This window comes from Carlito syrichta, unplaced genomic scaffold (assembly GCF_000164805.1).
Source record: "Carlito syrichta isolate Samal-C Ts95f unplaced genomic scaffold, Tarsius_syrichta-2.0.1 Scaffold309725, whole genome shotgun sequence".
Classification (NCBI taxonomy): Eukaryota; Metazoa; Chordata; class Mammalia; order Primates; family Tarsiidae; genus Carlito; species Carlito syrichta.
This window is the reverse complement of record NW_007253821.1, coordinates 156,483-167,087: the sequence shown is the minus strand read 5'-3', so window position 1 is coordinate 167,087 and position 10,605 is coordinate 156,483. Positions and strand designations below refer to the sequence as shown.

General features: G+C 43.7%; 1 protein-coding gene across 4 annotated transcripts in view; it reads left to right on the top strand.

Moving 5' to 3' along the window:
- The window catches only part of AAMDC (adipogenesis associated Mth938 domain containing), a 34,240-nt gene extending 29,687 nt beyond the window's left edge, over positions 1–4,553 (top strand). For all 4 annotated transcript variants that reach the window (XM_008067635.1, XM_021717394.1, XM_008067633.1 and 1 more), the window contains exons 3-4: positions 2,196–2,291; positions 4,370–4,553. In XM_008067635.1, coding sequence (XP_008065826.1) covers positions 2,196–2,291; positions 4,370–4,510 — 237 coding nt within the window. In that variant the 3' untranslated portion in view covers positions 4,511–4,553. The remainder of the gene's footprint in view (positions 1–2,195; positions 2,292–4,369) is intronic.
- Positions 4,554–10,605: the final 6,052 nt, after the last annotated feature.

Here is a 10,605-nt window from a genome sequence, read left to right as displayed (position 1 = left end):
ACTCACCTCAGCCTCCCAAAGGCGCGGGATTACAGGCTGAGCCACCGAACCCAGCTGCATCTTGCTTTTTTAATAAGCTGGACAATCTTTGAGGTTTAAATATTTCATCTTGATATTTGCTTTCTGTTTGTCCCCATGTTCTTTGTTCCTGCCTTCTTTTCTTATTTTTAATCAAATACTTTTAAATATTCCCTTCTATCTCCTCTACTGGCCATTTAACTTTTCTCTGCATGTGTACATGTGCCTGTGAGTGTATGTGAGAGGAAGAGAGACAGAGAGAGTTTGTTCCGGGGAGATTTCACGTTTACATTTAAACTAACATTTATTGTCTACCAGCAATTAGCCAGTTACTGGGCTAAGCTCAACTCTATATGGTCATTAGATTAAATTTGTTCAAGCTTCAAGAAAGTTGCTCCCTGGTTACAGTATTTTAGTAAAGTGCGTTAACTCAGGAGTAAACCATGTTTGAGTTCAAATCCCAGCTCCGCCACTTGGCAACTGTGTCATTTTAGCGAAGTTACATATCTTTCGTAAGCTGTAATTTCCTTATCTGCAAAATGAGGAGCGTGAACGCTTTTGTGACATTTTACAGGGTCATTATGCAGATCACATGGAATAATCTATATAGATGTATTTTGAAAATGGCAACTGTAAATATGTAAGATATTATTACAGGATTTAATGCAAAACTCGTATCCACTCTCCTGACCTTTTATAAATATATAAATTTCAATCCTATCTCTATCATCTTCCTGAGCTGAAAACCCTTCTTTCCGAGCCCATTTGTTATCTTCATAATTTCAGCAGTTCTTTTCCCGTACCGTATCTATGATTAGAATGTATCCGATCAGCCGGGCGCGGTGGTTCAGCCTGTAATCCCGCGCCTTTGGGAGGCTGAGGTGAGTGTATTGCCTGAGCCCGCGGGTTCGAAACCCTCCTGGGCAGCGAGACCTCATCTCTACAATAAATCAAAAAATCAGCTGGGCGTGGTAGCACATGCCTGTAATTCCGGCTACTTGGCAGGCTGAGGCGGAAGGATCGCCGGAGCCCAGCAGGTCGAGGCTGCGGTGGTCGGGAGCGGCCACTGCACTCCAGTCTGGATGACAGAGTGAGACTCCAACTCAAAAAAAAAAAAAAAAAGAATGTATCCCATCAGTAACCATTGCATAAAGGCATACTCCTACTCATACTTCAAGGCCTAAACAGCATTATTTTTCCATGACAATTTCCTGCTTGTATTTACTCACTCCATCTTCTGAGATCCTCAGCTCTTATCCTATTGTTAGTATATACACATGTTCACTAACCTTACCCGAGTAAAACTCTTCCAAGGAATATCTGGTTCATCTCAGGATTTCTAGTGCTTAGTCTGGGACTTGGCACACAGTAAGTGCCCATAAATGCTGGTTGAATGAAACAATAGAGGTATATGGGTCAGGGAAAGAATGCTTTGTCCCTCGGAGTTTCGCTGCTGAAACCATTATCCTTGTGCAGATGTCTAACACGTGAAGCCCAGTATGTTGGACTTGTAGTCCCCAAGCTCTGACATCCATATCCCCTTTGCTGACGTGGAGGCAGTTCAGACGCCACTATCCTGTAATGCTGCATTCACCTTAGATCAACACATTGCCTTAAATATGCCTGGAAGACTTTTCAGAGTGACAGGCAGGCTTTAAAGCATAAATAGGAGTTTCCTGGAGTTCAGTGGGAAAGGAATTCAGAAAAAGGTAACAGTGCAGAAAGTCTTAAGAAATTTTTAAGTCCAGATTTCAGTATGGTATATGAATGCTCACTTCCCCCACTATAGCTGTCATTCTGCCCTCAAGTCGTACTGCATCAGCTGGAGTTCTCCCGGCCTTTCTCTGAGCCTCTGTATGTGTTCTTGGAATGCCATTTCCCTGACTGCCTTTAACCTGGCTAATTCCTGCTTGTCCTTTAGGTTTCTACTTAAATGTTACCTCCTCTGGGATGCCTGCCCTGACCACTTGCCCTGACCTCCCAGGTCCAAATTAGGTTTCCCTTCTCTGGGTTCTCACAGTAGCCTGAAACTTACTTCCTTGAAGCTCCTATGAGTGATGCTTGGCACAGAGTAAACCCTAGTAAACATTTCTTAAATGAATGAATCCCACAAGAATGCCTATTGCAAAGAAAGAGATTGAGAGCAAGTCCCTGTTTACTTCTTTTTCCACATCCAGCATTCTCCTGGTGTGCAGCCTGCAGATGTGAAGGAAGTTGTTGAGAAGGGTGTACAGACCCTTGTGATCGGCCGAGGGATGAACGAGGCCCTGAAGGTAGGCGTTGGTGTGCACAGCATTGCTGAGGACACAGAGGGGTCTCCTGGGTCTTTACATTACAGCTATGTCCTTCTTGGGAGTTGGTCTCTATCATGCACTCTCATTTTGCTGATTCAGGAATGAGTCAGGCTGCATACATCGCTCTGCCTCATCAGGGCTGGGCTGCCCAGTCTACCTGATTCTGAGATGTGTCATTTATTTATCAAAAATGCCTCAACCCCAGAATTTCTTAGGTTCTACAATTACCGGTATTTGGTCCTTTAAAATCTACTTTATATCCTTATAGTATATTTTATACTTTTTATTTTCTTGGATACATTTAAGGTATGTTCTTTTCCCCTTTCAGAAAAAAAGATTATTTTGCTTTCAGAAATAATACATACTCATTCTAAAGGACTCAAGACTCAGTGCAGAAATGTGGAAGTAAAAAGGTGAAGGATTTCCCCTCCCTAATCTCTACCATTGGTTACATTCCTCAAGTTCTCTCTGTATGTGTCTGCAAATACATACATGCTTGTACATACAGATATACATGTATATATGGATAACCACTTTACGTATATAGGATCAATATCATATGTATTGCTCTGTAACTCCCCTCCCCCACTTACCCTATTATATTATGGACAGCCTTCCACGTAAAGACCCACTTCATTCTTTCCTTTATATAGACGTTCTACAATCTTGTTCCCTACTGAGAAAGGTGCCCTTTATGTATTTATATTTTTTAAATTTAAACTTTTTTCCACATTACAATAATTCCTATCTGTAAGCCTTCTATGGTTATAAATTTTAAAAAATAGAAAGTAATAGAGAACATATTAAAAAATATTTTACTAAGGAGTTCTGAGGATGCAGAGTCTAATTAAAATCTATTTAAAAATATTCAGGATGGCCAAGCTCGGTGGCTCAGCCTGTAATCCCAGCACTTTGGGAGGCCGAGGTGAGTGAGTTGCCTGAGCCCATGGGTTCGAGACCCACCTGGGCAACTTGGCAAGGCCTCATCTCTACAATAAATTTTTAAAAATTAGCCGGATGTGGTAGCGCACGCCTGTAGTTCCAGCTACTTGGAAGGCTGAGGCGGAAGGACCGCTAGAGCCCAGCAAGTCGAGGCTGCAGTGGCCGGCAGTGGCCACTGCACTTCAGTCTGAGTGACAGAGTGAGACTCCGACTCAAAAAAAAAAAAAAAAAAATTCAGGACAAGACAGTTGAGAAAATATCTAATGATAGCTGCCACTGTTAAGAATATATTTTATATAAATTCATTTACAAATATTTATTAAGCACTTTCTATGGGTCAGGTACTACTCCAGAATTGGGAAAAGTGATTTAAACAAGACAAACAAGGTTCATGACCTTCATGGATAATAAAAAAGTAGACAATTTCAGATAACAAATGTTTTGAAGAAAATGGCAACTTAGAGGAGCTATGATGGGGTGTTCAAGAAAGGCCCTTCTGAGAAGACATTTGAGCTGCAGTATGCATACATTAATTTCATCCTCACCCCAACCCCGTGATGTAAGCATTATTATATTTTACAGAGGAAGAAATTGGGGCTGGGAGACTTTAAAGAGCTGGCCTAAGATTTCTTGGTTGGTACATGGCACAGCTGGAATTTAGACTCAGGCTGAACTGACTCAAACACTTTAACATTTACAGTTTGGGCTCTGCACCAGGCTAGACATTTTACATACCCTCAGCTGTACTGTCATACCAACCCTGCGAGCTAGGTGCTATCCATAATTCACAGACACTGAAACAAAGACTCAGAGAATGCAATTCAGTTACCAAGGGTTATAATGTTAGTAAGGACTTAAATCCAAGGCTAACTCCAGATTCCGTGCTCTTTTCATTTCCATTTCACTTGAGCTTTATACATGGGCATATCTGTCAGCTTCCCAGAGGTCTTTTTAACTCATTGGACTCACTGCCACATTCTGCACTGATGACACACTGGGTGATAGAGGTGTGACAGTCGTCACTAATTATGTAGGGTACAAATGCCTCATGACAGGAAAGGAAGCATTGTGGGGGCCGTTCCCCCTACTTACTGACCTCTCTTCCTCCTTCCCAGGTGTCTCCATCAACTGTGGAGTACCTCGAGAAACAAGGCATTGACGTGCGGGTCCTCCAGACAGAGCAGGCAGTGAAGGAGTATAATGCCTTGGTTGCCCAAGGGGTCAGGGTGGGAGGTGTCTTCCATTCTACCTGCTGATGGAGCCTTAAGAGAATAAATCACTAAGCAACTATGCCTGTGACCATCACTCTTACCAGTCTCCACACCAACCTCCTCTGAGCATTTTCGAACACCCACCTGAATCAGGTCGACCAACCTCCCCTGAGCATTTTGGAACACCCACTCGAGCCAGATCCCGTGCTAGGGTCCTAGGATGCACAGATGACAAAGGCAAGGTCCCTGTCCTTGAGGGTGTTAAAAGTCACAAGTGGAGACAGATGTTGACCAAGGTTTAATAATGTTGCAAGTGTTAGGCTGGAAGTATGAGAAACTTAAGACAAAAACTAAGCTTGTGCTTGAAGACCCGAGAAAAGTGCATTTAAAATCACATTTCAGGTCGGGCTTGGTGGCTCAGCCTGTAATCCCAGCACTTTGGGGGGCCAAGGCGAGTGGATTGCCTGAGCACACAGGTTCAAGACCAGCCCGGGCAACTTGGCGAGACCTCACTCCACAATAAAAAATAAAAGATAAAAATATCCGGGCATAGTAGCACACATCTGTAGTTCCAGCTACTCAGAAGGTTGAGGTGGAAGGATCGCCGGAGCCCAGCAGGTCGACGCTGGGGTGGCCATGAGTATATGTGCCACTGCACTCCAGCCTGGGCAAAGGAGTGAGACCCAACTCAAAAATAATAATAATAATAATAATAAATAAATAAAATAAAATCACATTTCAATTAATGTTTTGGAATGTTTATCCATGAATCCAACTAAGATTTTTTTTAGCACTTTATATGCCAGGTACTGCTATAGACTCCAGAAAAATAGCAATAAAAGTCTTGTTCTTGTGAATTTATATTCTAGTGGGGAATATAAACAAGTAAATAAATGCATAATGTTAAGCATAATCTGCTATGAAGAAAAGTAAAGCAGCACAAGAAGACAAAGAGTAATGGGGGCTATTTCAGATGTGTGGTGAGGGAAAGTCCCTGTGCAGATGACTTGAACGGAACCCTGAAGGCACGAGAAACACTTGAGTAACAGCAGTAGAAGGAGCATGCCCTGGGAGTGGAGTTCTGGTCTGGTTGTTTTACTAACTAACCCTGAGACTAGAGCCAGACAGTTCTCTTCAGGCTTCAGATTCTGACTCTAAAATGCTGGGGCTGGACTAGATGCCCTTTAAAGGTCTCCACTGGCTCAGATAGTCTTTGTTCTATTAAATGCCCAGGTGGCCTTTGTGAAGCCTTAGAATAGACTGAGAGAACTACAAGTTACCAGCATCACCTTATTTTTAGTTTTTTTCCCCCCTCTTTAAAGAGCTATGGGTTTTGGTGTCAAATAGCCTTGACTTTGAACTGCGGCTCTCTGCTGCTCGATGGTTGGGCATTTGTTTAATCTCTGTTTCACTGTTCTCATCTGTCAGACCGGGATAACATTAGTACCTGGAGTCACTGCAGATATTAAATGAGGTAATTCATAGAAAGTATTAGCTCACTGCCCAGCATGTGGTAAGGACTCAATAAGTTGAAACCACTGTTGTCATTATCTTTCTATTAATTGGGCTACTGTGTAAAGCCAACTAGTTTCATTTTATGGTTCTTAATATAGCAGCTTATTATTACATAGAATGTTAGAGCCCAAAGGAACTATCTCACTCACTTATCAGTAATTCTCTTTCATGCCCATTCACTGTCCTAAGTCTATTACTAATTTTCTTATGACCAGTTACTGCTGGGCCCTAGGAGAACAGGGATAAGTTTCCTGCCCTCAGGAGTTATGTGGGAGAGACAGACACATAAACAGACAATAATGACACAATGTGTTAATTATAATAGTTACAAGGTCCAGTGGTGGCTCAAAGAAAAGACTGATCTATGTTGCCTGGATGGAAGGAAAATTAGGAAAGACATCACAAAGGAGATGACACTTAAGCCAAGTCTTTTTTTTTTTGAAGCAGGGTCTTGCTGTGTCACCCAGGCTGGAGTACAGTGGCATGATCATGGTTCACTGTAGCCTTGACCTCCTGGGCTTAGGTCATCCTCCCATCTCAGTCTCCTGAGTAGCTGGGACCATAAGCGTGTACCACCATGCCTGGCTAGTATTTTTATTATTTTGTAGAAAGAGGGCCCGAACTCCTGGCCTAAGGCAATCCTCCTGTCTTGGACTCCCAAAGTGCTGGGATTACAGCATGAGCCACTGTGCCCAGCCTTTTTTTTTTTTCAGACAAGGCCTTGCCCAAGCTGGAGTACAGTGGCATGATCACAACGTTGCTCACTGCTGCATCAAACTCTGGGACTAAAGTGATCTTCCCGCCTCAGTCTCCCAAGAAGCTGGGACTACCGTGGGCACCACTGCACCCAGCTAAACTGAGTCTTAAATAATGAAATGTTCATTAATTCACTGAACAAACATTTACTTGGCAACTCTTTTAACTAGACATTTACGAGACACAGTATTTATCACAGGCATAACTAAAGACATCGTTCTCCCCCGGGTGTTGCTGAGGCAGCAGCCTCAGGAAGCTGATTTTTGCTGCATATGATCCTGCCACTTGGTTGGCCCAGTTGGGCATCTGACCTAAGGGCAGCCAATCCATGTACTGAACAGCAGTTTAAGGTATGGCTTAGCAAGAAAAGGTGAGTTACAATTCTTGGAAAGTGAAGGAATTTTTCCAAATTCACCCAGCAAGTGAGTGGCAGAGCCAGAATTAGAACCCACAACTGTAGCTTGATCTTTTTCTGGCATATGCATCACAGCTTTCTAAAGGCCCACAAGCCGGGCTCGGTGGCTCAGCCTGTAATCCCGCGCCTTTGGGAGGCTGAGGTGAGTGGATTGCCCGAGCCTGCGGGTTTGAGACCCGCCTGGGCAGCGAGACCTCATCTCTACAATAAATCAAAAAGTAGCCAGGCGTGGTAGCGCGTGCCTGTAAATCCGGCTACTCGGAAGGCTGAGGCGGAAGGATCGCTGGAGCCCAGCAGGCGAGGCTGCGGTGGCTGGGAGCGGCCACTGCACTCCAGTCTGGGCGACAGAGTGAGACTCCAACTCAAAATAAATAAATAAATAAATAAAGGCCCACAAGAGTGAGATCCTCACAAATCTGACACCCAGCATAGACATCTGGGGAGGTTCACTTAGTGTCCTTTTTGTAGCCTTCTCTGCGGTTGTCAGATTACAGGATCTTTCTAGATGTTCCCTCAGCTCCTAAAGCCAGCTTATATAGTTAGGAGGGATGTTTGATACAATTCAGGCTATTTCTCTAGTGATTCTTTTTTTTTTTGGTCAAGTGTAAAGTGAGACAGCTCCAGTGGGTGTTGAATTAGGTGTGGGTGTAATCACTGTTCCTAAGAGAGTTGTCTCCAATTAAACAGAACTAGTACAGACTTCTTAGAGACAGAAGTATCTGTCCAGAGGCCATTAAACTATGTACAAAATCTGGCTGGGCATGGTGGCTCATGCCTGTAATCCAGTGCTTTGGGAGACCGAGGCAGGAGGATTGCTTGAGATCAGGAATTTGAGCCCAGTTTGGGCAACATAGTAAGACTTTCTCTTACAAAACAAAACAAAACAAACACACTAGCTAGGTGTGGTGGTATGCACTTATAGTCCCAGCTACTCAGGAGGCCAAGGTGGGAGGATCACTTGAGCCCAGGAGTTGGAGGCTATAGTGAGCTATGATGACACCACTGCTGCCCAGCCTAGGTGACAGAGCAAGACCTTGACTCAAACTAGCAAACAAACTTTGTACAAAACCTACTAATTGGTAGCACCGACTTTTGAATCTGACCCACATGTTAATGATGAAAATATGTAGAATTTAAAGAGAAGCGATTTTTCCACGCGGCACTATACTCAGTCCCATGTCGTAATCAAATCCTTCTATTCCATTTGCAGGTTAGCACAGCCTCTCAATCTGCCCACACTTACTTTCTTCTAGCCTGAGTGGTTTTTAAGACAAGTCTACCAAGTGCTAGGTGTGTACCTTACTTCTCCATAGTTTGCTGAACTCAATCATGTCAAAGCAAACAAAGTCCTTTCAGAAACCTGAATCTCAGAGCTTGCTTTTGCAGTATGCTAAGATACTACTAAGTTTCTCTGGATTCATATACTCATTCTTTCCTTGCCTGGTATTTCCAGGAGTTGTGCTCTGGATACAACACCATTCTTTTTTTTTTTTTTTTTGAGTTAGAGTCTCACTCTGTCGCCCAAGCTGGGGTGCAGTGGTACACTTATGGCCACCACAGCCTTGATCTGCTGGGTTCAGGCGATCCCACTTTAGCCTTCCAAGTAACTAGACTTACAGGCATGCGCTACCATGCCCAGCTAGTTTTTTTACTTATTGTAGAGATGAGGTCTCGCCAAGTTGCTTAGGCTAGTCTCGAACGTGTAGTCTCAGGCAATCCTCTTGCCTCTGTCTCCCAAAGAGCTGGGATTACAGGCATGAGGCACCGTTCCCTGCAGTTATCAAGGTTTTTTAACTGAGCATTTTTTACATGAAAATGCAGATTTCTAGCTTTTCTAGAATGGGAAGATCTGACACCACCAGGCCTACACCTATAAATTAATTGAGTGGAACAGATTAGCAGCTGCCTTCTCTGACAGAATATGTTCTCCAATTCTTCAACTTCTATTTTCTTCTTGGCCACATTCTTCCTTTACTTTTCCTGCCTACCTTTAGGGGTTTCGCCTGTGAACCTACAATGCAATGATAAATTCTATGCTTAGTAGGAGGCTATGGGAACACAGAGGCAAAGTTCCAATCCAATAGGAGACAGGTTTGAGAACGAGGCCTAGTCCTGAAGAAAGAGAGGGAAGGGAACATAGGAGACTGGAGTACATTCCAAAGCTCAGTAGATCCAAAGGCCTAGAGGTAATTCTGTTCAGCTGGAATGGTACAGAGAGGTTTGGGATAGGGAGCATGAGGCCAGAGACAAAGAAGAGCCTTCAAGGACAGGAATTTAGACTCTCCCTGGGACCAGCAGTGATTCACTTAAAGGGCCTTCGCAGGGTAATGGTGTGATCAGATCTGAGTTTTAGAGAGATTACCTCACTGCTGTGCGAAGAATGGACTGGCGGCAAGATCATCATCAGGAGGCTCATGTGACCGGAAGAAAGACGGTGATGGCTACATCAGGACCCAACTAGTGAGCATGGTAAAGAAGACTGAGACGAGCAACACTGAAGGAAGGAGGCTCCAAGGACGGGATGGTGGCCTTTGTAAGCGGGATGACGAAGGAATCCAGGTCTGGCTGCGGCTGCTAGGTGCCTGCTAGACCACTTCCCAGGAAGAGTGATAGGAGGCTTTGAGGTAGGGCCTGTCTTTGAGGGAGTGAAGTTGAAGAGTCGGAGAGCATATTCTGTCAGAGAAGGCAGCTGCTAGTCTGTTCCACTCAATTAGTTTATAAGTGTAGGCCTGGTGGTGTCAGATCTTCCCAATCTAGAAAAGTTAGAAATCTGCACTTCCTATTATGAAAACCACACTGGGGAAGAATCAGGAGGCCTGGGTTCCAGCCTTAGCTTCACCACCAACTCTGTCTCTCTGGGCTTACACATTCAAGGTGCCACCCAGAAGAGCTTTGTCCTCCCTTCCACGCCTTTATAAAAAGGACACTTTTCCATTTCACTGAAAAAGTGCAGAACAGATGCAGAAAAATAAAAATTCTATTTCCCAGAACTTGAAAATTCAGGGTAAAACAATTTTAAAAGGCTGAACCCGACCCCCATATGATACTTCAATCCCTTAGCAACAGTCTTGTCAAGAACTTGTTCTTCCTCTGCTCAAATTACATCAAGCATGGAGAACTCTGTATGCCTCAGGGCAGCCCATTCAAGTCTCACACAGGTTTAAACATTCTGATACTATGCTAAAATCTGCCCCTCAGTATATGTCTACCATTCGTAGAAAAAGTAGTACCTACATTTGGGATTTTAAGACATAATCAAATCCTGGCTTTATCCCTTAGGAGACAGACACTACCTCAAAGCCTCCATTTTCTCACCTGTAAAATGAAGGATAACTTGGAAGGATTTTTATAAAAGGGGTATCTGAAAAGTATCTATCACATTCTCTCCTAAGAAGGCTTTCTATAGTCATAATAGTATGGGCTCTAACAGCAGCGGTCGGTCTTCATGCCCTTC